At 52.8% G+C, this 26,512-nt stretch overlaps 1 protein-coding gene across 2 annotated transcripts; it reads right to left on the bottom strand.

Annotated features, from left to right (window-relative positions):
- Positions 1-4,331: 4,331 nt before the first annotated feature.
- On the bottom strand, positions 4,332-18,731 carry PDYN (prodynorphin). 2 transcript variants are annotated; one of them, XM_040447486.1, is made up of 3 exons: positions 18,307-18,731; positions 7,756-7,903; positions 4,332-6,445 (listed from the first exon to the last, which is right to left on the bottom strand). In XM_040447486.1, exons 2-3 carry the CDS (start codon positions 7,882-7,884, stop codon positions 5,804-5,806), a joined length of 771 nt encoding a protein of 256 aa, XP_040303420.1. In that variant the 5' UTR covers positions 7,885-7,903; positions 18,307-18,731; the 3' UTR covers positions 4,332-5,803. The 2 variants fall into 2 exon arrangements, with proteins under 2 accessions (XP_040303420.1, XP_040303421.1); XM_040447487.1 differs by lacking the exon at positions 18,307-18,731 and adding an exon at positions 13,492-13,573.
- Positions 18,732-26,512: the final 7,781 nt, after the last annotated feature.

The raw sequence follows: 26,512 nt of genomic DNA on the forward strand, positions 1-26,512 counted from the left end.
GGCTTAAGTTTGACAGAGACAAGACAAATAGGGCGGGGGCGCGACTTGCGTGCAAATTTACATATCAGAAGAGTAATTATAAATCTTTGTTGTAAATCTCCACAGCTACAATGGGGAGTCCGCACGGACCCAGCACATGAATCAAGAATGCCGAAATGACATCTATTAGGGAACCATTGTTCCTGGCACTGTCGTGGGGACTTCTGTTGTCTTCACTTCGGGGCCTTTAATTAATAGACAAGCCCCATCACTGGGCTCGTTAGTGTGAAGGGCTCGGAGTTGGGGGTGGAGGAGGGGCGATCCAAATCCGCGGGATCATTACGATTGTCATGATCATTATAACAAGACTTTCCTCGCTGCTGATGCTGTATGGCGTTGTCATGGAAACGGCGTGCTTATTAGTAACGCGCTCTTTTAAGGTTACCGGGATGTTGGCATCCCTTAACCAATGACTGCTCTGTGATCGCTGCACAGTGGCCTTGGCGACATGGACAAAGAATCAGTACTCCGCAGGGTCTGCGATATTTTTGTTCCACTTCTTCCTCCGGCTTGCTCTCCATCCCCCTCCAACAGCTCATAAAAAAATGATCACCCCTCTGGGGTGCTGGAAATGTTTTATACTGTGATCTGAGTGGTGGTCACACGGGTGTCGGCATATGTAAGAACCCCCTGAGCTACACACTTAAGATTAAGGACACTCTATAGCACGTACGTTACAGCTCAATGAAACAGTTTTTAAAAATCTCCTCCTTCTCTTACCATCAAGAGAATTTTGTTCTTTCAACAGGTGTATGCCTCACTCAGGTGACATCTGGAATACCGTAATCAGAGGCACCACGCACAAAGGTGGGGCGGCAACTTGGGTCACACGCCTCTTGAGTGCCAGGGGCATCATAGACTTCATGTTACTGAATCCTCGCCCTCCTGAAGTATTTTCCTCCCCCCGCTGACAGATTGGAAACTGAGGCTCAGTGGCTTGCCCAGAGCCAACCAGGAAAGTGGGATCTGGGCCCAGGTCTCTGTGACCCTTAGCCGGGTTCTTTGCACCTTGCGTGGCCATGCCCCATTGACCAAGTGAAATGGGCCCAGAAAGGGAATCTGGAACAATAGCATTCTGGAATCCCTGGCACATGGGGAGAACCTAAAGACCAAAAAAAAAAAAAAAGTGTTTCTTATTTTTTAAAAAAAGATTTAGAAATAAGTCACAAGATTGTGGTAAGAAAGCGATTTGTCTCATCTCAGTCATGTTATTGTTTGTCCTAACTCACTACTTCTTTGAAAAAAATGCTAATGTACATGGAAGAAATGTAAATTCTGATCTCTGTGGTCTCTTAAAATCAAATCCGAAAAAAAAAAAAATCAAATCTGGCCACTCTAAGCCCGTATTCCCCATGACATACACTCTCCAGCTTGCCCCGGTTCCCACAGAGCTACTTTCACTCACTAGGGGGAGTGACCACCTACTGATTGGTGGGCTAGCATTTATTCTTTCTTCACTGTGAATCATGCTCCAATTGTCCTAAAAAACAAAAAACAAAACAAAACAGAAAAAAAAAAAAACAAACAACACTCCCTTTTCCCACTCCTTGTCTAACTACTTTGACTTGGGTGGAATTAATCCGTAACTGTCCATGAGGTTCAGTCCTGACCAATCAGCACATCACATTAACCTGTCCATAATGGTCGGCATTAACTCAGGGTTGGACATATGACCCAATCAGAGCTAATGAGGTACAGTGAGCTTTGATGGGAATTTTCTGGAGCTACTGTCTGCATCTTAAACGCATGTGCAGTCTTAGAACGAATCCAACACAGAGAGAAGAGAGCCTAGTGATAGAGAAGTCCCAGGGTTCTGTCTGAGCCCCTTGACCAAACTAGAACTGAAGCTAAATGCCCTATACTTTTTATTTATGTGAGCCAACAAATTACTTGGTTTTTTGTTTGTTCACTTAACCTAGTTGACATCGTTAGAAGCCATTTGTTTGCAAGTAACAAAAAATTCTTGCTAGAAAGGCTGGCAGACAGCAAGATCAGGACCCAATGCATTAAGGTGATAGAAGCCTACATTTCAACCCAATAGACGGAAAGAACTTCCCCACACTGAATCATTAAGGAGTAGCAATACGTTGTGCAATCAAATTCAATGAAAGCATTCAAGTAGATTAAAATTTATAGGCAATGTGTCAATTTTGGCACAGGGTAGGCAGTTGGAGGAGATAATCCCAACCTTAGGTTCCTTCCAACTTGATTCCTTCTAACTTGATGATCCTATGAACAGCAAGAATGGAATATTCCTCAAGAAGGATTTCCTGGGGCGCCTGGGTGGCTCAGTGGGTTGGGCGGCCGACTTCGGCTCAGGTCATGATCTCACGGTTTGTGGGTTCGAGCCCCGCATCGGGCCCTGTGCTGACAGCTCAGAGCCTGGAGCCTGCTTCAGATTCTGGGTCTCCCTCTCTCCCTCTCTCTCTCTCTCTCTCTGACCCTCCCCCGCACTCTGTCTCTGTCAAAAAACGAATAAACGTTAAAAAAAATTTTTTTTAAAAAAGAAGGATTTCCTGAACAGCCTAGGGATATTCCTCCCTTATCCCTATCATCCATTATTACTAAATCTCAATTGTTTCCTTCATAATAATTACCACTATTTTATTTTTTTTTATTTTTATTTTTTTTTAAATTTATTTTTGGGACAGAGAGAGACAGAGCATGAACAGGGGAGGGGCAGAGAGAGAGGCAGACACAGAATCGGAAGCAGGCTCCAGGCTCTGAGCCATCAGCCCAGAGCCCGACGCGGGGCTCGAACTCACGGACCGCGAGATCGTGACCTGGCTGAAGTCGGACGCTCAACCGACTGCGCCACCCAGGCGCCCCTAATTACCACTATTTTAAATGTCATTTATATTTAGTTTTAAATTCATTATATTTTGTTTTTTAATTTAATTTTTAATTTTAGATTTATATTGTTGTTTACTTGTTTATTTGTCTCTCCCCACAGACTGTAAGTTCCACAAGAGCTGAGATCTTGTCCATTTTATTTTCCTATACCTCCAGCACCTAGAAAAAGGCCTACCACACAGTAAGATTTCAATTAATTCTTTCTTGAATGAAGGAAAGAAGAAAGGAGACCTCTCCAACCCTGTGTTTTCTATGAAGTCACACAGAAAGCCACTGGCCAAATGGGACCCATGAGGTCTGGAGCCACTAAGTGAGTGAGTCTCTTTCACACTAACCCTTTTTAAAAAAATCTTTTTGGGGCGCCTGGGTGGCACAGTTGGTTAAGCGTCTGACTTCAGCCAGGTCACGATCTCGCGGTCCGTGAGTTCGAGCCCCGCGTCAGGCTCTGGGCTGATGGCTCAGAGCCTGGAGCCTGTTTCCGATTCTGTGTCTCCCTCTCTCTCTGCCCCTCCCCCATTCATGCTCTGTCTCTCTCTGTCCCAAAAATAAATAAACGTTGAAAAAAAAAATTAAAAAAAATCTTTTTTAGCATTTATTTATTTTTTGAGATACAGAGACAGAGCACAAGTAGGAGAGGGGCAGAGAGAGGGAGTCACAGATTCCAAAGCAGGCTCCAGGCTCTGAGCTGTCAGCACAGAGCCCAATGTGGGGCTCGAAATCATGAACCATGAGATCATGACCTGAGCTGAAGTCGGATGCTTAACCAACTGAGCCACCCAGGCGCCCCTCATACTAACCCTCAAGGCCATTTTTTTTTTTTTACTGTTTATTTATTTATTTTGAGAGAGAGAGAGAGAGAGAGAGAGTGATCAGGGGAGGGGCAGAGAGAGAGGGAGACAGAGAATCCCAAGCAGGCTCCAGTGCTGTCAGCACAGAACCGTACCTGGGGCTCAAACCATGAACTGTGAGATCATGACCTGAGCTGAAATCAAGAGTCAGACACTCAACTGACTGAGCTACCTGGGTACCCAGTCCTCAATGCCATTTAATAAACCATGTCATTTTAGTAAAGTACATGATGCCATCCGTTCTCTAGAGAGTTCTTCATCACCAGCACCTTTGTCTTAGGAAAATTTGTCCCTCTTGCCTTGGTAATCTAACACAGGAGACAGTCTCTAGGAGTTAGGTCGGTCTTTTACAGAAGAGGGAACAAAGGCTCAGAGAGGTCCAATAACTTAGCCAACATCACACAGATCTCAAATTTAGGTCTATGACACTCTAAAGTTTGTGCTCTTTCTGTTGTCCTACCCTTAGTGTTCTGACATGAGTGTGTGTGTGTGTGTGTGTGTGTGTGTGTGTATTTTTCATTCCCCAGCACTCTTTTCTGCAAATGGTCTTTTCATGCTCTGGGGACTGAGGCGCACGCATACACACTCTGAGTCATTACCAACTTTCTTTTATTTATTGCACCGGAAGAGTAGGAAATAACACAGGCCTACTAAGGAATAAGCAAATTCTAGGTAAATTGCATACGTGGGATTTTTTTTAAAAGCACACGAAGTAACCCTAAAACAATCTATACATTTCGGAACATCATGAGAGAGCTGGGGGTTGCACGCAAAGAGGTATGTGCTCAGTAGCATCTTAGACAAATTAACTGAACTTGTGACTATTTCCTCTCCTTTCCAGCCCAGCCTCCTGGACCCACAAACCAAACCATAATGCCTGGGGATAAGTGAGCAAAAGCAGCAGGGAGAAAGAGAGAGACTTTGATTGAAACCAAGGAATTAGGAGGTCTCTGCCTCTGATTCATTTGAATCAAGGGAATTCATTTGCCCTCAAGCACTTAATCATTTCATTCCCCTTTCTGGTTTTATTCGGAGACATGAAGAGGAAAGAATCATCCCAGGGGTTGAATACGTCCTTTTTTTGTCGTTCTAGCTGTTGCTTCTGGATTTCCCCACCCAGTGCCCATTGCATATGTTTGGCCAGATGGTTAAGACTCTTGGTGGCCAATTCAGCTGCTCAAGAACATGGTTGTGCTTAACCTCATCGACTTGACTCAGCTTCAGTTCATCCTGGGGTAGGAGTGTGATACCGATCTGTTTAATTAGTTTAATGAAGGCTGAGGGAACTGGTCCACATTTTGAGTTTGTTACACAGAGCAAATTGGTTTGTCTCGCTCTCTCCGTGATCTTTTAAGTATTCAGCAGGAGCACTGCTCTGATTACCATTTTGGAAGGGGTTTTTGCACCCTTCCTCTCCGGTGAGGAACTGGGTGCTGTCCAGGGTACCAACATGGACGGGAGTCCAGGAACTCGTTTCCTCAAGAGGTGTGTTTCGAATCAATGAGAACACAGAGAGTACGACTAAACAGTTGCCCACCGGAGGACTGAACTCTCCAGCGCAGGCATTCCTGCTCCAATAAAATGCGGTGTTTGAGCATTTTATCTAAAGCATCGGTCTCCGAAGTGGGGAGCACAAGGAGGTCCTTTAAGGTTTGGGAGAAAGTGTTAGGATTTCTATTTGTTTGTTTACCTTGTTTTGTTATTTATCTAGAGGAATGAAGAACAAGTCAGTCTGGATTCCTGGGACCGGAGTGGGGGTGGGGGCACATTAATGGGGTGGAGGGATTAATATCAAAAGCCGCTGCTGGCGGTAGTTCAGAGGCCTAGGGTTGGAGCCAAGCACTGAGTCTACTGGACAGGGGAACCTCCATCCTTTCTCCCCGCTGACTCCAGACAAACTCTGCACCCCAGGCAGAAAAGAGGCAGGCTGGGTTTGAATGTTTTGCAGACAGTGCTGAACTGAGCATGGGGATTGGGGGGTACAAGGTAGGATGAATGAGGGTACTCCAATCTGGAAGGGTGTCAGGGGAAGCTCCTGACTCAACTCCACGATGGGGAGGGGTTTACCCGTCAAGAATCTCTCCGGAGTAGGCATTGGGATCTTCCTGAGACCGAGTTACCACCTTGAACTGGCGCCTGAGAAAACCCCCGTAGCGCTTCTGATTGTCCCATTTGAGCTTGGGACGGATGCGCCTCAAGAAGCCCCCGTAGCGTTTGTACAGGTCCTCGTGGCCCACCCTATCCCCATCCCGGTCCCCCTCCCCAGCCACCTCTGAGCTTCTCTTAGGGTATTTGCGTAAGAAGCCCCCATAGCGTTTGACTTGCTCCTTGGGGTCCTCCTCATTGGAATCCAGTGCCCTAGCCTCCATGGCATCATCATGCAGCTGGGTGCCCCCCATCAGCTCAGACTCCCCTCCCTCCCCCAACCTGCCAGAGAGACCCCTGAGCTTCTCCGCCAGGCTCCTGCTCAGAGCATTCTCCTCTGTTGGGGTGTGGAGAAGAAATCTGTTTTCCTCCAGCTCCTTCGTGAAGGGCCCAGAGCGCTTGGCCAGCTCACTATAAGGCCCCTCCAAAGCGGACTTGGCCTCCAAATCTTCTCTGCCATTGAGCCCGAAGGTGAAGGGGGTGAAAATAGACAGAAGGCCTTGGCATCTCTCCCATTCCTCGGCAGGCAGCAGCACGGCCTGGCATTCCAGGGAACAAATCTGCAAATCCCCAAAAAACCACAGTGGTAACGTCGCCCCCATCCAACTGTCAAGCCACATGCACCCCCCCCCCTTGCCCCAGACAGTCCCTTGTCCAATGTCTGAGACAATCGAAAGTAGCTGCCTTTCCTAAACTTCAGGCTTCCCACTTTAATCCCTCCCCCTCCCCAGGTGCACTGAGGTAGGTGACCCTGCATCTGAGTGGAAGAGGAGACGTGGAGAGGTGAGACAGCTTTCCCAAGGACACGTGGCTTGCAAATGGCGATGCCAACATCGGAAGTAAGTTCTTCCCAGAACATCGTGTGGTGCTCACACATCCTCCTCAACTTCTCACTCCAGAGGGAGCACTTGCCTCTCCCACCCTTTCCTCAGTGTGAAGGATGCTCTTAACACTTTCTAGAGAGGCACCAAAGCAATGCGGGATGGTAGAAAAAACACACTGAGAGGTTTGGGGGCTCATCAAACCTGAGGGGACAATCGTATCCATTTCATAGGAGTGCTGGGAGGCTTCAAATGTGATCGCGATGGTGATCATGAGGACGATGATGACAACACCGGACGATTCTGGAACCTGGACCCAGTCAGCCTAAATGTCACAGGTCCTCATGCTTAACCACTGTGCCCTGCTGCGGTCCTGTGTGGGCAGCACCTCGCGCACCGCGTGCATCTCTGTGAAGAGCTGCTAGAATCGTGTGTTTGACACTTTGCGTCACTGTCTCACAGAATCGCCCCGTTTTGCGGATGAGGAAGCTAAAGCTCAAAGAGGGAGTTTCCAGAGTCACGGAATGAGAACGTGGCAGAACCAAAGCCTGTGCTCCGTCCATCGCACCTTTGGGACCTTGACTCTAACCTGGCTGCCACCGAGGGAGAGACACATGGGGGGCGTCTGATTCAAAACAAAGCCAATAAGGATGGGCCAAGAGATGCTAAGACCCAGGAGAGGGGCTGAGGCTTGGATCCTGTCCACCAGTGGCTGGGGAAGGCGCTCCTTCCATAGGAGTGGCTAGATTTGGACGTGCCCATCAGCCCAGCCCTGAAAAGTTACCATCAGGCTGCAAACTCCCAGAACCAGCACTTCCTCGATAATGACACTCCCTGGAAACCTGAGTGTCAGTCCCAGACCTGAGCGAGCCAGGGGGTGGTGAGGTCTGAGGTGGGGATGGAGTTCAGGTGCCCAGGCTGACCACAGGGCAGAACGCATCCCGCACAGGTAGGACAAGTCTACAGGACAGACACACAGCCACCCAAACTCCACACGCAGACGGTCCCTTCCACACGCAGGTGTAGGACCTAGGCACCCGGAAACCTACCAGGGGGTTGACGGGTTTGGACCCATCCTGGGTCTTCACAGCACACAGGGAGCACTGGGACAGGCAGTCCGCTGTGGCAGAGGGGAGCACGAGGAGGCAGGCAGCCAGCACGAGCCCCTGCCACGCCATCCCGTCTCAGCTCTTCCTGCTGCGGGGGGAGAAAGAGAAGAAAATGAAGCCGTGAGTGCCTCCTCGGCGTCCGTGTCCCTGCGCCATCTCGCCAAGCCCTGCGGCCGACCCTGCAAGGCAAACAGTCTCGTTCCCATTTCACAGTCAGGAAAATAGAGGCCTCAGGAGGCACCACGGGTGCCCCAGGCCAAGGGTCAAGGACGGGGGTTAATGTACTGAGTACCTGCTGAGTAGCTTTCCTACAGATGCGCGTTCAATCTGCCCAATGGCTCCTGAGGCGGGTTGTGCTGTTTTCATCAGACAGATGGGGAAGTTGAGGCTCAGGACGGCGAGGGACCTGCCCGCACAGCTAGGCAGTGGACAAGCTGGGACTTGACCTGGGTCTGTGGGCCTTCAAAACCCACTTTGCCCACCCACGAAGCCAGAAGTCACCTGGTATCTGCTCTCTTGGATTCCCTGAGGCTCCATCACCTGCCTTTGTCCCCAACTCTTCAGCGCGTCCCCAGGCCAGTCCTTTCTGCCTTGAAGGGTCCCTGAAATTTGCCTTTTCCCCCCCAGTACCTCTTCTTACCTTGGCCATAGCTCCACCTTCTCCACGCTGGCCTTCCGGCCTCTAGTTCCTTCTTGGATCCCTCCTGCCCACCCCGAAATGAACTGCTCGGCGTGACAATTAAGCAATCAGATGTGTCACCCTAGGTCAGGCCTGGCCCTTTTCCTAAATGACAGGAACACCCTCAATCCCATCCCTACACCGTAACCACATCCAGCTACTTGCCATTCCTCTAATCAATGTTTCAGGCCCTGTCCCACCTCTGGGCCTTTGCATATGCTGTTCCGTCTACTGGAAAACCCTTCCTCTCCTCTTCTGTTACCTGCCATTTAGGCCCTATATTAGATATCGCTTCCTCCGGGCAGCTTTTACAGATCTCCGAGGCCCAATGGGATATTCCTGCTTTGTCTTCACCCCTCCATCAAAATATCCCACTATTTGGTAATTATCTATGTGTCTCTTCAGACTTTGGCTCCGCGAAGGCAGGAGCGGTGTCCTGTTTCCGTCTCTGGGTTCCTCAAATATGCCACGTTGCTCCTGCCTCAGGGTCTTTGCACTTCCTGTCCCTCCCTCTGCAATACGCTTCGCCCAGATCTAAACAAGGCTCGCTCCTCCTTGTGATCAAATGAACGGAATGTCAAATCGCCAGGGAGGCATTTGCGGACTCCTGTGTTTAATGTGGCTTCCCGGGCCGCTCTCACATCACCCTGCTTTGTTGGCATCGGGGCGTTCACCATCTCTTACTGCCCTACCGATTAGGTGTTTGTTCCCTGTCGGTGACCCTCGTCTCCCCCACTGGAGCGTTGGCTCCTTACAGGCACAGGCGCTACCTGTCAGTCCCTGCCGTATCCTAGCACCGGGTCCCTGACCCGCCCATAGCAGGCACTCGCTAGGCATACGAATTCAGTCGGTTCCTTCCTCTCCTAATTAACTCCTTAGAAACCAAATATCAAGACTCAGAGCCATTCAAATGGGGGCACAGTACCGTTCTCCCAGCTGGAAATGGGGAGATCCCCTGAGACACCCCACTCCGGGCAGGAGGCTCCAGGCTCTTCCCAGCCTGGTCTTTATAGCCTGACGCCTGTCACTCTGTTCACAGGGATGCTGTCCTCCTTCCCTTCCTCCTCCAAGTCTCCCAAGCCTGCAAACGACCCTGTTTGCTCAGGGGATTTACAGGGTATTTCCCCCACGGTCCCAGAGCCCCGTGTTACAGCCCAGAGCTGAGTCTCCCCCTCAGGGCACACAGGAGGTCCCCCCCACCCTTCCTCAAGCCCGTCATCCTATCTACTCCTTCCCAGTGAGGTGGGCACTTCCGGTCCAGGGAATCACCCAAGACCTGTGGCCAACAGTGAAGGTGCAAGGCTGTTCTGGTTGACTCCCCACTCGTGTGCCCTTCATGACTACAATTTCGAGAACACCTTTAACTCGTTACCGTGGGTACCTCCATGAGACCCAGAGGACCCAACGCACAGGACCTTTGAACTTGCATGTTGTTTTCAGTCCACCCACCAACTGTGAGAGGCGGGTATCATCATCCCCACTTTATAGACGAGAAAACTGGCGCTCAGAGAGGCTTGGTAGATCTCCTGAGGTCACACAGCGACTGAAGGTGAGAACCGTCCTGAGGCTCAACAAGGTTTGCTCCCCTAAGCCAGAAAGCTCAGAGAAGAAAGTGGACCTGGGTCCTTCCCACCTCTCCCGCCCACCCTCCGTGTTCTCTCACATTCTACCGGCTGCTGAGCGGACTGGGTTCCAGGAGAGCGAGCTGTGCCTTTTCTGTGCAGATGCGAAGCAGGCAGCTCGTGTTTTCTCTGGTATCAGTGGTGGCCGGTGGTGGCGGAGCTGGCCTGTGCCGAGATCAGCAGCGAATTGCCTGCGGGGGAGGAGACCATCCAGCACATTCTGAACTCCTGGCCAGAGGCTTCGCACACGGCTTGGCTGCCAAGGTAGGAGGCCCTATTTGAGATCCTTTTTGTCCCAGGCAGAGGTAGTGTCGGCACCCTTGCCTCTCATCCACTAACTAGATATTTAATAGTAATTCTAGCTGATCAGATGGTTGTTACGTACTCAGGATGCTCCAAGCAATTCTCGTGAATTCTAAAAAATTCCTTTCTACTCACAGCGACTATCTGGGTCGGGTACAATTGTCGTGCCCTCTTCACGGATAAGGAAACTGAGTTGAGAACCCTGCCAAGATTCTAGAGCTAGTAAGAGGGAAAGCTGGGATTTGTATCCAGGGGTCTGGCTCAAACCACTTGCAATTCTCAAATGAGTGCCCCATGGGCCCCACCTTCCAAGCTTCCCCCTAGGGGTTCCCTCTGCCTGGAACGCCTGTCTGGCCCCACCCATCTACTCCCATCTCCCTCTGACCGGATAACTCTTGTTCGTCAAAATTCAACCTCAGTTGCCTCTTCCAGGAAGGCTGTCTGGATTGGGCCCCTCCTGTGAACGCCCACAGTCACCTATGCTGGCTCTATCAAATAATGGCTGCTCACTTTCTGAGTTTCCTACCCAGAGGGCACTTTATCTCTGTAGATAAAGGTCCCTACAGTGAGGGTGTGTGGTGCATTGGAGGATGATAAGGACGCCCGGGTGGACGAGGAGGCATAAGGCAAGAAGGAGGCCATGGAGTGAGTCTGCAATTGTCTGAAACCAATGAGGCCAATAGATATTCAGCAAAGGGTAATGAAACCAGGGAGCCAGGAGAGGGGAGGGAGGAGGAAGTAAGAGAAAACCTCACATAGGAAGAGGGAAGGAGGGAGACAGTGCAAAATGGTCCAGAGAGAGATGGAGAGGGAGATAGACGTAGGGAGAGAGACTAACACTACACACAGACATGAGACACAAAAGGAGGGAGATCCCGGACAGAAGGAGACAGAAGGAAACAGGTCACAGGTTGAACATTAGGGACATTATTCTGAAGCTTTGAATTTTTCCCTCACTTGCTCAAAGCAATGATCTGAGGAGGGGCTCCTTGACCCAGGGAAGGGCATGGCCTAGGAGGCCTTGGCTTCCGAGACAACCTAAATCACCCCAGGCCCCCACACTCCACCATTAGAGCCATGGTTCTGTGGCCGCAGAGGGTCTCCCAGGAAGAAATTGGAGAGAGAATTTGATGGCATGGGAGATAGAACAGAGGGCTACCCAGGAAGGGTCAGAGCAGGGAAGGAGGTCAGGCAGGGTGGGGCAGGGCTGAGACCTCTGGCGTCCTCCTACCCAACCAGCAACCCTAACCCTAACCCCTAACCCTAACCCCTAACCCTAACCCTAACCAACCCTAACCCTGACCCTAACCAACCCTAACCCAAGCCCTGCAAACGTCCAGACACTTCAGAGTGACTGCCTGTAGGACAAACTCAGTAAAATGGGCACTGGGTATTTTGACTTTGCACCGGGATTTTCTTTTCTTTTTTCTTTTCTTTTCTTTTCTTTTCTTTTCTTTTCTTTTCTTTTTTTAAACTCTCTTGCCAACATTTTTAAATTGGGAAATTTTTCCACTTCAAAGTCGTAATTTCCACCTTACCTTAAAAAATCAGAAGTCCTGGAGACATCGGGCCTGCATTACAGTATGGCAACAGTCGCCCCAAGGGACACATGCAGCCTGGTCGCCACTGTCCCCACCCAGCAGCTTCCCTTATCTCCACTGCTGAGCAGAGCTTGATAGTTGAGTCTGCCGGCCCTGAACTGCCTTCTCTTAACAACCACGAGAGGCAGCCTGGGGCCAGACGGGTGCAGCTGGAGAGAAAAGAGGAAGGCGTCTCCAATTCCTTCCTGGCCCCGAAGCGGGTCACCGAGTGCTTAGTTTATGTGGATTCAAATCCTGGCCTGCCACTTACCACCAGATGGGGGAACTTACTTGATGTTGCTGGGTCTCCGTTTCCTCAGCCCCATCATGGGGCTGACGATAATGCTTTAGGGGGTGGGAGGAATCGAATAAGAGATCACGCACAGGGCACCTGGGGGGGGGGGGGGTACCTGGCACACAGTGAGTGATATTATGATGGGCTTCATAGCAGAGCCTGGGGCCCCGTTCGACTCTTGGGCTACAGGAGGCGCGAAAAGAAGACGTCAAAAAGTCCTGGAACGCAGTTGAACTTCCAAAAAAAAAAAAGTTGGTGAACGAATCAACTGCCATATGGAGGACCTACTGTGTGCCAGGTAACACCAGTCCAATAACAGTGCCACCACATCTCAAGAGCCTACTAGGTGCCAGGCTGCGCGTTACCGTTAGACACGTGATTCTAATCGTCACCACAGCCGAGGAGGGGGTGGTGCACGGTGAGTGTCTCTGTACCCTTTGTACAGAGGAGGAGACCGAGGCTGGGGGGAGGAGAGGTTGGCCACGTTCGCTTGGCCTGTAAGTGGGAGTCAGGCTTCTGTCCAGATCTCTCGGGGTTAAAAGGCGACTCTAATAAAGACACATCAGCCCTGCGGATTTTCTTGAGGAATCTGATGTCCTTCCTTATCGTTGGCTAAACAAAGGATCGCGTCACATCAGATGGGTCCTGAGGGAGCGCATTTCACCTTTGCTCTGGGGCTGTGCTTGAAGTCATGCATCAGATTAGTAGCCCTGCCTGCGAGTCAGGCCTGATCCGAAAGGAGCTGAGGAGAAAAAGATATGCTCCCGGGGTAAGACAAGGCAGTGAGCCCGCTTGGTGAGCCGGGGGGGTGAGTATCAGGTGCAAAGACGTCAGTGGAGAGCGTGCATGGCCCAGGGGGAAGGAGGGGCCTCCTTCACGGACTGGGTGGGCCGGGGGTGGGGTGGGGGGGCGCGGGGTCCTCACAGCCCTCCCAAGGAAAAACCCTCTTCCCTTGCAGGTCTATAAAACATTTCCTCGGCCACTGCCTCATGGGCTTTGTGACAGCCCAGTGAGGGACGCAGGGGCCAGTGGGGAGGAGCAATGATTCTCCCCCGGCAGAAAAGGAAATTTTGGACCCACCAGCCTCCACAATCCCATGATCCAATTCCTTCTACTAAATCTCTTTCTCAATACGTACACATCCCGCTTCTCTGGAGAACCCCGAGAACGAACACAGCCCCCACCCCAACTGCTCACCGTGGTCCACGGCTGCTTTCGTGCTACAAAGCACGGCGGACTATTGAAACGGGGACCGCACAGCCCAGAGGCCAAAAACATATACTAGTTGGTCTTTTACGGACAAGCCGTGCTGACCCCTGCTTTCATCAATTACATAACCATTCTCTAATTCGGATTATTCTTGTCATCTGGAAGCTGACTTTCCTGGGAAAAATCAGAGAGGGATCGCTCTCCTCTCCGAGCCTGGGCTTCTCACTTCTGGTCTATAAATGGGCCGTGTCACCCCCTGTCCCTCAGGAGGGCTGCCCAGAGGGCATCACTTAAAGGGCCAGCACGCTGTAGTCCCCTTTCCTACCCAGGGCCCAGAGTTCTTGAAAGGGAAGGGACTGCCTGCCCGCCCTCTCATCTCCTCTTGGCGATATTTCTATATTGTAGTCAGAGGGCTCAGAGGAGCAGCAAGCATTAAAAAGCCAGCATGGAATAATAATGGCTTGATTTAACATTGCAATTATCTCTCCCAGCACTTTATTGCATATGATTATCCCTATTTGATAGAAGAGGAAATGGGAAAAGGTAGGAATGAAGTCACTTGTTTAAGGTCACATCATGAGTCAGGAGGGAAGCGGAGACAGAGCTGGGGCCTCCCACACCCGGGCCATGACTCGCACTGACTCGCATTGAGGCTTTCAATGACCCTCCCACAGCCCACTGCACTGCCTTCCTGTGCCGGGCCCCTGGCCTCCCCTGGCCTCTAGTGGGACAGGTGCTACTGTTACAGGCTCGGGTTCCGGGTGGGGAGAGCGAGGAGGACCAAGTGACAAAGCGCCCCAGGGTCCCGAGCACCTGCGTGGCGTAGCTGGGATTCTCTGAGCCCATAGCATCCCTGGTGAAGGCACCACTACGGGACCCGGCTCCCTGCTATGCACGTCAGTTCCGTGACTGCACGTTCACCCTCAGGAGACTCCAGTAGGCTTGGCACGATCAGCTCCATTTTCCAGATGGGCACACAGAGTCTCAGAGAGGCAAGATCACCAGGTCAGGGCCGAGAGGCAAGGACATAGAAGAAGCAGGTTTAAAAAGTCAGCCTGCAGCTCGTCCTACAAACCGTTCCCGAGGTACGGGGTCACGGTAAGTGTCCATCAGACCCTCCCACGGAGCCCCCACATTCCTGAAGATGAGACAGTCTTCTGGAGTGTTAGCCCACCCCAAACCACAAAGTTCACCTTTGTGGGTCCCCAGGGGCTGGCAAGGGGAGACCCTGAGAAGTGAGGGCCGCTGTCCCCGTGAGGCTTTTAGGGTCATTAACAAGGGATGGATTATCACCTGGCTGGCGGTGAGGGGCTCGGATTCCGGAGGGAAAGTGAACCCACCGTGGAGTCCAGCAAGACTCAAAGTGCAGAGCCTCTCTTGGGCCATTTGCGGTTCAGGGACCAGAGAGAAGCACGAACCTGCACTCAGGGGTCATGGTGGGATTATTAACCTCGTTTATAAAAGAATGATTTTTTTTTTACATGTGTTTTAAGCTTTTGTTTATTTATTTTGAGAGAGAGAGAGAGAGCATGAGCAGGGGAGGGGTAGAGAGAGAGAGGGAGGGAGAGAGAGGATCCCAAGCAGGCTCCACGATGGCAGTCAGTGCAGAGCTAGACTCGGGGCTCGAACTCACGAACCGTGAGATCGTGACCTGAGCGGAAATCCAGAGTCAGACACGCGACTGACTGAGCCACCCAGGCGCCCCTTAGAAGAATGATTTTTAAGAGCAGGAGTCACATGAAACCCTCACCCTTTGTGATTTGACGCAATGAAGGGATGGGGAGAAAGGCCAAGGAAGATGGGCCAGGGAGGAGTGGAGATGAAGAGATGAAGAAAGAAAGAGAGACAGAAAGACAGAGACAGAGAGGGAGACAGAGACAGACATGCACATAGAGAGACACGTGTGTGCCTATAGGAGTGGCAGAGACTCTTGCACACACAGAGAAATTGATAAAGACACCAGAGAAGCAGAGAGATGATGGAAACCCAACAGAGCTGGAAGAGGTGCTGGGAACCAGAGGGAGAAGGGACAAGAAGCAGAGGAAGGGAGAAAGGAGAAGGAAGGGAGGAAGAAGGGACAGAGAGACTTGGATTCGGGGCCTTGACCTACCGTGTGAGTCACAAATATCAATCCCTCCTCCTGTCAGTGGACCAGAGACCCAGCCACGTAGTAACTGCTCAGTAAACCCTTCTCGGCTTAAACTGAACTGTCCAGTAACAGGTCAAAGAGCCAAAGGACGGTGGACAAACACGATGAATGTGCCTGCCGCACGCAGCCTCCCACTCAGGCCGGTGGGACAGCCAGATGGCCTCAGGGAGAAGCCTCCAGAACGTTCCTGTGCCTCGTGGACCGGGCTCTTTACCATTCTGCCAGGAGCACGAGTCTGGACCTGGGCTGGGGAAGATTAATGAGGCCCGACATCAAAGGACCCGGGACACCTCTCTGTCTCCAGGGCCTGATCCTGGGCTTACTGGGTGTCCCCAGAAATATTTACTGCCTGCCCTCAATGGCCGGGCTCAGCCGGCCGCCCAGCCTTGGTGAGATCCTTTTAGCCCTTTGTCAGATGCAGCGAGATGGGCCGAGATGAGTGAAAACGGTGAGAGAAGTCAGCTAGTTGCCTGTGCTTTCTCAGACACGCGTCGAAATCAAACCACCGACTATTGATCCTGCTTAGAATGATGGAAGACATCTAATAAATACAACAATTGTGCAAGAATGGCCCAAGGAGGTAGGCAGTGGGAAGGGGGGCCCGGGAGGATCGATGGGGAAGAAACTTCATGATCCGGAGGCGACGGACGAAGAGATGGTCTTCTGTTGGTGTGGAGATTATGGGGTGGAGAGGGGAGGAGAGTGCCAGCCCCACAAACTGAAATACCAGACGTTAGGCATCCTTCCCGGACATAGCACACGGCTCCATGGAGTGGATGATGAAGGATATTATAATACATTGCCAGGGTGGACAGGGAGAACGTGAGCAGTCAACGCTAGCATTTATTGAGTACCTGCTGAATGCCAGCATCCTTTGGGAGTCTCACAATAACCTTAGGAGGCCAACAGTACCGTCCTTAACTGCGGAGATGAGGAAATGAACACTCAGCTATCGTCCCCAAATCACACAGCAAATGACGGATGGGCTCTGGGATTTGAACCCAGATCTGTGGGACGCTCATTTAGATAATAGATGGAACGTTCGTGGCTCCCGGGAGTTATCTCAAGACCCTAACCCCTTTCCATTTGCTTTATGGCGATTGCAAATTTCTCAAACAGCCCCGGAGCCAGTCCGGGTGCCCGCTCTTGCTAAAGCATGCTGGGTTCCCGAGGAAGCACTGCGACATCCCCGACATCCCCGCTCCCAGCTGGCAGCTGAGACACAGGATCTGCCTGCCCCCCATCACACCTCTAGCTCATTTGGGGCAAAGCAGTGGGCTTGAGAGCCCGGCAGCAAACGCAAACCTCCCCCAGGGCAGCTCAGCTCCCCCCCCCCCCACCCTGGGCTGCTGCAACAGCTCCCCCACGCACATCTGAAAGCCTGGAGATAAATGACCTGCAAAAATAGAACAAAAGGCAAGGTGGGGTGGGATAGAGGGGAGAAAGAAAGGGGAGAAGAGAGGGAAGAGGTAGCTGTGGGAGGGGGAGGCAGGGGGTTGGGGGGGCGGGGCGAAGAGGACTGACATTCTGAAATTTGCAACGGATCTTGCCTGGAATGCCTGTCAAAGGAGAAAGACTTGTATATTTTACCAAATGAAGATCTGCAGTCTGTGGGAAGGGAACTGAAATCAGATCCAATAACCTGAAGAGCATGTTTCCCCTGGGAAGGTTGGAGACTTAATTAAGGAATGTTTGTAAAGCTTGGAGAGATTCTAGATAAAAGACACCCGGGGAAAAAGTACAAGGTCGCAGAATTTACTATTCAACCTTTATGTCGTCACCGGGCTTTTTTTTTTTTTTTTTTTCCTCCTTTTTTCTTTCCTCCGAAACTCACCAGCCTGTTTTGCTGGAGTCAAACTTTGGGATTCTGTAATACTTTCTTTGAACATGGATATCTTTACCAGGGAGCAAATGGCGTTGCCATCTGAGCTTTCCTCCCTGCCCGACTTCCCTGCTGTAATTTACATGAAAGCAACAAGTCCTTTCGAAGTAAAACCCACAAGAAAAATCCTGCTCAGCCTGAGTCTCCTGGCATGCTGTCACTCTCTTTCCCCATTTCCTCCCAACGAAATAAGCCCCAACTTCATTTCTGCGTGAAATCACGCCCAAGGAAACACTCAAGCCGGCACCCTGTCAGCAATTAAACACGATCCAAAAAAGAATGAAAAGGCTGAACTTGGTTGTACACTGATGTACATTATACTTGGTAAATGCCAGAGCCCTGAATCTCATTAACGTCCCCCAGACCTTGTTCTCTACGTCCGGTGAGAATCACTGACCTTTAAAACCGCCCCGAGTGGCTAAACTCACTTCTTCCACCCAGGGCCTCCCGTCCTCACCTGGGTACCATGCGTGCAGACTGCTGGGGAAGAAGACGACCTTGGAGCTGAAACCGAGGGGTGGTCCTCTTGGGAGAGGAGTACCCACCTGTGCAAGCCGGGGCTGTACCGAGAGGGAAATTCCAAAGAACCGTCTGTCTCCCGCTAATTGATCTGGCGTTTGTAAACTAGCCTCGTAACTGTAACCATATTTGCCAGATTATCAGACCCAGAGCTGAAATCCCCCAGCCCGAGCTCCTGCAGCCCCCAGATCCGGAGGACCGGGAAAAACAAATACAATCAAAAGAGAGGTTCCATTGCCTCTGTGGATATTACCTGTGTTCTTCTTCGTTCCTGGGCAGCTTCTGGCCGAGCAGGTCGGACGGAGGGTGGTGGCAGGTGGCTCAGGGGTCTCCCTGACTCTGGCTGGGAAGGAGGTGCCAAAGAGGCGGCTGTGAGCACCACCAAAGCCCCTCAGAATGGCAGTGCTGGTGCCTCGCCCCCCCCTTTTATGGACTAGAGCCTCCTCCTGTCGCTCAGCCCTTGCTCAGCACAGGCTGCTGGGAGCCAATGGGGAAGTAGCTCAGAGCAGTCAGAGGCGCAGACCCCCGGGCCCTTCAACTCGAACTCCCTGGGCCCGACACAATAGGCTTCTCTTCGTGACAGGGGATGTGGAGGAGGAAGCAGCCGTGCAGGGAGGGGGCTGGATCCTGGGTGTAGTGCTGTTTGTCACTTGAAATCCGGCCACTTCAGTCTTTGATGCGTTTCCAGGAGAGTGTCACGGAAAAAAAAAAAAAAAAAAAAAAAAAAAAAAAGAGGGAGAGAGAGAGAGAGAGAGAGGTAGGAAGGACAGAGACAGAAAGAGTTGGGAAAAGAGAGTCCCAGAGAGTCAGAGACAGGCAGGCAGAGAGATACAGAGACAGATGGAGACACAGAAAGAGATAGAGTCGGACCGATATGGAGACAGAGAGAGGGAATCAGACAGATATGGAGACAGATGGGGACAGAGAGAGAGTTGGAGAAGCAGGGAAACAGGATTCAGAGAGAATCAGAAAGAGAAAGAGACCGTGTCAGCAGACAGGTCGGGCGTGATACAGACAAAGCAGGGGAGGAAAGAGTCAGAAAATCGGAGAGACACAGCATGTCAGAGACCGGGGCTACCCAGAGACACCGGGGGAAACGGAGGGAGAGCCAGAGGAAGAGAGATGAGGAAACCAGGACGGAGGACAGGCTCAGGCCCCACAGCCATCTGGAGACAACAGAAGAGGCAGGGTCCCCAGACAGGGCAAGGGCCGAGGAGGGGAAGGTGGACGGAGCCGGCCGCCACGCGTCGCCCTGCGCTGAGCGCCCGGGCACCTCCGTGTGCGGCCGGTCACGCGTGTGCTGGAACGTTGTGTGTGCCCTTGCCTGCACCCGCAGTCGACGCGGGTGCGGGCCTGGGCCGGCGCCAGCCGCCAGCAGCCCTGGCAGGAGCTCAGCCCCTTCCCCGGCAGCCAGGAGCCACAGTTTACTTTCCTCCGATAGCAACACAAAATGAAGATCACGAAATCCCCCTCAAAATATGGGCTGCGATGTGCCTTTGCCTGCACTCCGGGTGGGGGGCATCCCCACCTCGTGTGAGCCCTCGGCCCGTGCCAGCAGCAGCTTGAAGGCTGCACCCTCGTGGCTACGAATACCTTCCAGAACATGGGGGGGGGGGGGGGGGCGGGTGGCCGGGGGAGGGGCGGGGACTGAGTTTGGAGGAGAACATGTTCTCTCCTCAGTCAACAGCAGACACGGAGTTTATGGTGGGAGGCAAAATTGTCGCAGAAATCTGGTGGGGACTGCCCGCGCCCTGGGCGCTGACGCTGTACCAGGCCGTCAGCCAAAGTTGTCCTCACCACCTGGCCAGGTAGCGAATATGATTCCCGTCTTGCGGGTGAGGAAAGACAGGTCCCAGAGCTGAGGAACGTACCCAAAGACGTAAAGCAGGTTAAGTCATCCAGCTACCGGGAGGGTCCAGATGCGGGCTTGTCGGACCCCAGAGTCCCCTGCTCCCCCCCAACTCAGCCCTCCTGGGAGAGAAGCCTTGCATCTGCCCGCCTGGAGGGGTGGGGGTCCAGGGCTGCCTTTCTCGGGGACTGTCTCTCCACCCTTACAATGTAAGACAGGGCTGCGCCTGGGAGTATTGAGGACGTGGGTTTGATCCCCAGCTCTGCCAGCTCAACCAGCGGAGAGAACTGAGACAACTTTCCACCTTCAGCTTCAGTTTGCTTATCCGTAAAATGGGGACATAACAGTAACGAGCTCATCGGGCTCCGGGGAGGGGGGAGGTGAGACAGAGGATGTGGGCAACATCACCTAACGCAGCACTTAATGAGTCCTCCACCACCATCTGTCCTTGTGACTGATCACGTGGTTCCCGCTCTGCCGCACCCACGTTCCCTGGGGCGCTGTCCTCTCCCTGCGCCTGATTCATTTCAAGGAGGAAGATGGCAGGAGCCCTTTGCCGGCCACCTGCTATGTTCCACGCGCTTCCTCGTGTGGCGTCGTATCCTCACAACGAGCAGACGTGTGGCACGGATATCGCGATGCATCCTCAAACCGATAAGGCCGCTGGAGTTCGGGGACAACCCGGCCACACAGGGAGGGAGGAGGAGTTGAGCCCACTGCCTCGCGCCCCAGAGCTCAGCCCCCGCACACGCCCCTCCAGCCTCAAGCTGAGGTCTACCTCCTCCCTTCCGGAGAGGGCTCTTCAGGATCCGAATTTGCCTTTCTTCTCCTCCTTGTCCCTTTTCCCAGGCAGCATGTGGGATCCCACAGGCAGGTGCAAAGGACTTCAGGTGCCAGTGTGGAAGCCCCCGTCCCCAGCGTCTGATGGCCGTGGCCCAGGCTCTGTGAGTGTTTGGCCGCACCTCAGGCTGGCTTCTGCCTGGGGACCCAGAGGACTGGGTGGAGTCTGCTCACTGCCACCCTGGGAATCTGGGAGCCTGGAGCTGCAGCTACGTCCTCATCTGCAAGGCCAAATCCATACCCGGTCGTCCTCCCCACCCCTACCTCTAGAAGCTCTTGGTAAAAACCTTGGCATAGAGAAAGGCTCTCCGATATGGGGTACAACGGCTCCCATTCCTGGAGGCCAGCGGGCACCGGACGAGAGGAGTAGGTGACTCTCTTGACCATTGCTGATCCTCGAGAGGAGTAAGGGCAGCCAGGGTAGAGACCCTGCAAGAACCCCGCTTTATGCCATCGGTGTTTAGCATCTTTCACTCCTGGAGCCTCTTGTCAGCCCCAGAAACAAATGGTTTTGTTCATTTGCCTTGCCTTTCCTTCTGGAGCATCCTTTACGCACACATGCAGGACGAGGCCAGGAACAGCTTTCTCCCTCGGTTCTAGAGAAGCTTGTCGTAAAGCTCAGCCCTCTCCCCGGCTCAGTGGTGCTCAGGGTCACGTCAGGGTCACGGGCAGCAGCGGGTGGGACAGGAAACCCATGGAATCGGTTACCTGGAACCCCGATGCTCCTCCTTACTTTACTCACTGCGTGGCGGTTGTTGGGTCCCTCGCCCCCCTGGGCTCCTGAGTCATCTGAAGACAGGCAGACTAGCTCCATGCAGGTGTCGGGACTCATTCCAAAGCCCCGCCATGTTCCTCCCCGCGTGACGAGGCTCCAACTCAGATCTCGAAGTGGGCCAAGAGCAAACACTGAAGGGAAGGCAATATTTGAAACAACCAGCCCTTGAATCATCCTGTTAGGTAGGAACAAGGAAGAACTTGGCAGAGGGCGGAAAAGTGAACAAATAAAGCCAGCATTTCTTAAGGCCTCCCTCCACGCCAGGCCCTGTTGGAAACCATTCAGTTATTAACACGCTTGATTTTCCCAACAAGCCTGCAATTGGATGTAGTTCCTACCCCCACTTTACAGGTAAGGAGCAGAGGCTGGGAGAAGGTTAAGTCACTGGCAGGGAGTAAAAGGGCAGGGCCCAGCCTGAAACCAGGCCGGCGGGTCCCAGGTTTGGGCCCCAAGCACGAGTCGTACGGTCTCCCAGCTTCTCTCCGCCCCGGCTCTGTCTCATCTCAAAGCTCTGTGTGTTTTCTCTCTTCCCCTGTTGCGCCGGGAACGTAGGAGCCGCTGACACGGATCAGTCCGGAGCGTTTGGGTGGAATGCGGTCCCTGTCTCCAGCTGGCTTCTGATCTCCTGGATCACTGTCATGCTGCAGTGAATTGCGGGCGTGGTGACCATGGCTGCGTGTGGCTGCCACGGGAACAGAGACCGGAAAGTCAGCAGCTGTGCTTGAAGGGTCCCAGTACTCCATCTCTGTCTGTCTCTCACTCTCTCCCTCTGCCTCCCTCTCCTACTCTCATATTGAAATGTCACGTGTGCCATTCTGTGCTTGGCCCTGGGAGTGAAATGTGCCACACCTAACTTTGTCTCTTGCGCTCATGGTCCAGGTTGGGGGGCGACGCAGGGACAGGCAGTGCCCAGCAGCATGACGCGTTCCGGGCTGGGAGGAGACCTGAAATTCCGTGGGAACACAGAAGAGGGGCTCCCAACCCAGCCAGGGGTGGGGTGGGGGGAGGAGGGGAGTCACGGAAGATTTCCTGGAGGAAGCGAGAACTCATCACAAGTGGGAGCTGTCCAGACAGAGGGGAGGAGAGGACATCCAGGTAGAGAGAATGGCCCAGGCAAAGGCCAAGAGGCAAGGAGAAGTGAGGAGGGTGCCATCCTGGAGAGGACTCCTGCTTGACTCCCCTCTTTCTCTCGCCCCACATCCCACCCATCAGAGGCCTTCACTGCCCAAGGCTCTGTCGCCCTGGCCTGGCCCCCCCCAACTTGTCCCCCTGGGTCCTGCTTCCACTCTCGCCCCCACCTATTACCGGCTCCTCTGCAGCCAGAGAGATTCTTTTAAAACCGTAACCCCTGGGGCGCCCAGGTGGCTCAGTCGGTTGGGCGTCCGACTTCGGCTCAGGTCATGATCTCACAGTTCATGGGTTTGAGCCCCGCATCGGGCTCTGTGCTGACAGCTCGGAGCCTGGAGCCTGCTTCGGATTCCGTGTCTCCCCCTCTCTACCCCTCTCCTGCTCACGGTCTGTCTCTCTCTCTCTGTCTCTCAATAATAAATAAACATTAAAAAGTTAAAAAAAAAAAAAACAACCATAACCCCGATTGTGCTACACCCCTGTTTAAAACACTCCAGTGGTTTCCATCCCACTTGGGATAAGATCCACACTCCTTTCTTGCGGGACCTGACCTGTGCCCAGCTCAGTGCTTCTGTAAGCGGGCAAGCTCGCAGAGACAGAAAGTGGAACAGAGGTCACCACGGGGCAGGGTATTGCTTAAACGGCACAGCGTGTTGGTTGAGAGCGATGAAAACATTCTGGAAATAGACAGCAGTGATGAACGCACAGCACAGTGTATGTAGTTCAGGCCGCTGAACGGTGCACGTTTAAATGGTTAAAAATGGAGGGCGCGGAGGCATGGGAGAAGGTGTCTGCTTTCCTTGTTGAGGACAGCTCTGGGGTAACCACGGAGAAAAAGCGGTTGCTTCCTCCTATAGCCAAGTGGCACAGATGGATGCCGACAGCCGAGTCGGTGGCCTGAGCCTGGAGAGAACTTCCCCTATCTGGGGGCCCGCTCTTGACCTCTGCCACCCGCCAAACAAGGGGCCGATGGTGGGAAATGTCTTGGCCCAGATGAAGAAGAGAAAAACACTGGCATCTCCAATCACCCACGTCTTATCGCAGCCACCGCGCTCCAGGCTTCCCCTAGGCGCTGGGCACTTCTCCGAAACCACCCCTCTGAGCCCTCACAACCACCTCATGACGCAGAAAGCATTAGGTCCACTTTGCAGACGAGGAAACTGAGCTCGGAGCAGTGCGGTCCCTTGCCCAAGGTTGCACAGCCAGGAAGCAGTAGAGCTGAGCTGTAAATCCCGGCGGGTCTGTCTCTTTCTTCACTCATCACACGGCCTCTCAAAAGCCCCTGGTTCTTATATCCCTTAGGAGGAGCCCGGGCACCAGTGGGAGGACAGATCTACCGAGGGATTCTGGATATTTGATCCGAAATGAGAGCTTTGACATGAGAAGTGCCCCTCATCACCCCACGAGCTCCATGAGGCCCGTCACCCCTAACAATAGCTCTTAATGAGACGCGAGTTTCTTTTTGCCAAAAGGGGAGATTAAATCGCTTTATTCTCAGCCTGTGGATCTCGGAGTTTCTCCTAAATCCCATTACCCTGACAGGTTGCTACCTTTTCTGTATTCATGCCACAAAACGCTCACAGAGTACCTGCCTTAGGCCAGATTCTCTGCTAAACACCTGGGGGAGGGGAGTGGGCACCGTGGAGAAGACTCGGTCCCTGCCATCTGGGGATGATGGTTTGGCGGGGAGGACAGAAAGCGCACAGTTCATTTCAGTACCATGTGGAAAAGTCGGAGATGGGGGTGGGGGGCGGGGAGGGAGACTGTGGGATCACAGAGGGGAGATACCTAGGTCAGCCCAGCTGAGAGGGGATGTCATGTCCGGGCTGGAGGATGAAGCTGGGTTTTGAAGGTAAAGTAGGAGTGCGCCATGACGATCCGCCAAGGTTCAGTGCAGATGAAAGAAACTATCCCAAGCTTTCATCAGCAGACAGAGACTTCATGTGGCAAACTGGGAAATTTAAAAAGGTGGTTTCTTTTTTTTTTTTTGGCGGGGGGCATGTGCTGGAGGACTAGACGGCCTCCAGGAATGACTCTCAGGACACTGTATGGCCACCAGTCACACCATCAGAAAGCGGGCAGACAGGAGGCCGTCCCCGCACACAGTGAGTTCAAGAACTTAGAATAACACTATGATCCAGGGAGCCACCGTGCCGCCGTGTCACAACAGGCTCTCCACCCCCTTGGGGGTGCCACTGGTCTCTGAAATGGGCCTGCAGCACCCCCGCCCCCACCCACCCAGCACCTCCACAACTGCTCTTGTTGGAGGAAACCGCCAAAGCAGCAGAAAGATGGCCTCCGGTTCGTTTCTGTCGTCCGAACCTCTGCTAATTGGCAGAACTGGATTTGCATCCAGAACCCTAGCTGCAAGGGAGTCTGAGAAAGACAGTTTGCATTGCTGAAGTCCAGGAAGGCATGGGAAAGAGAAATAGGAGAAGGTGGTGGGAGTGCGTCCTGAGGGCCAAGCTGGCGTATCCACTGCACGCGGAAAGGAAGGTGTCGTAGGCTGGGTGGACGCACGTCTTGAACTTTGTCTGCCCCAGTACAGAGCCCCCTTTCCCAGTCAACACTCCCCACGTAATGTGGGCCCCCCCCCCCCCACCGCGCACACAAAGCCCTCGGCTCTGTGGCCCACACATGGTCAGAATGGGAAGAACCTATCAAACCAGATGAATCCAAATTGTCATCTTAGCAACGAGGAAACTGAGGTCCAGAGAAGAGGCCAGCTGGGCCTGGAACTTAGTTACTCCTGTCGTATGGCACCTGTTCTGCCAGCCAGGCTAAGCCCCTCTCCTTCATGTCCTGGGGCGCATCTTGCCATGGCTGGGGCTTGGCTGGAGCTGGGGGTGGCAGCCGGTGCAGGCGAAAAAAGCAATCCGGAATGGGGGGAAAGTTCAGGCCTCAGAGTCGGACGGACCCGAGTTTTCTTCCTGGCCCCAGTCCTCCCAGGTGTGTGACCTCAGGAAAGTTACTTTACCTCTCTGAGCCCCAGCAGCCTCCTCTTTGAAACGGACATAATGGTAGCACAGAGTAGTGACGAGAACGCAGCTAGCGTGTATAAAAAAGGCACAGAGTGGGTACTCTCTAAATAGAGTTAGTATGACAAGTTCTACTATACTATTAATTTCTAAACTGCTATTATTATTTTTTTTTTTTTGAGAGAGAGAGAGAGAGAGAAGGGGGCGGGGGGAGAAAGAGAATCGTAAGCAGGCTCCACGCCCAGCACAGGGCTGGGCCAGATGTGGGGCTCGATCCCACAAACCGCGAGATCATGACCTGAGCCGAAATCAAGAGACAGACGTTCAACCAACTCAGCCACCCAGGCGCCCCCTGTTATTATTATTAATAGTAGCTCATCTTCCCCGGTTTATGACAAAAAAATTTTTTTGAAGGTTTTTAGTGGTTTAGGCTGTTGTGTCCGTTTCTTCTCTTCCATCACAGCAGCATCAAAAGCCCCGCTCTATGACCGTGTCCCCTGTCTCGGCCTACTTGCGTGTCAACTTCTAACTCAATATCCCCCCACGGGGGTCCTCAGACGCTTATACCCAGAGACCCACAAGGACCCTCACACAAATCCAGACACAAATTCAGAGAGACACAACCACACCCAAACACACACACGACAGCCACATGCAAACATACCCTCTGACAGGCACCCCCCATGCCATCACAGCTCTGGGACATTAAAAATTGCACGGAATCGAAGCTGGGGAGCCCCGTTCTCGACTTCCCTTTGAGTAACTAACTGGTCCGTGACCATGCAGGACTCCCAGCCCTCGTGGAAAGGCCTTCATCAATCTAATTCTGAGTATTCAACCTGGGTCCCATCTCTGATAAAATAATTAATTTTCCATTATACCTTCTCCC

The sequence above is a fragment of the Herpailurus yagouaroundi genome, unplaced genomic scaffold (assembly GCF_014898765.1).
Source record: "Herpailurus yagouaroundi ecotype Mexico unplaced genomic scaffold, PumYag 196, whole genome shotgun sequence".
In the NCBI taxonomy this organism is placed as follows: Eukaryota; Metazoa; Chordata; class Mammalia; order Carnivora; family Felidae; genus Herpailurus; species Herpailurus yagouaroundi.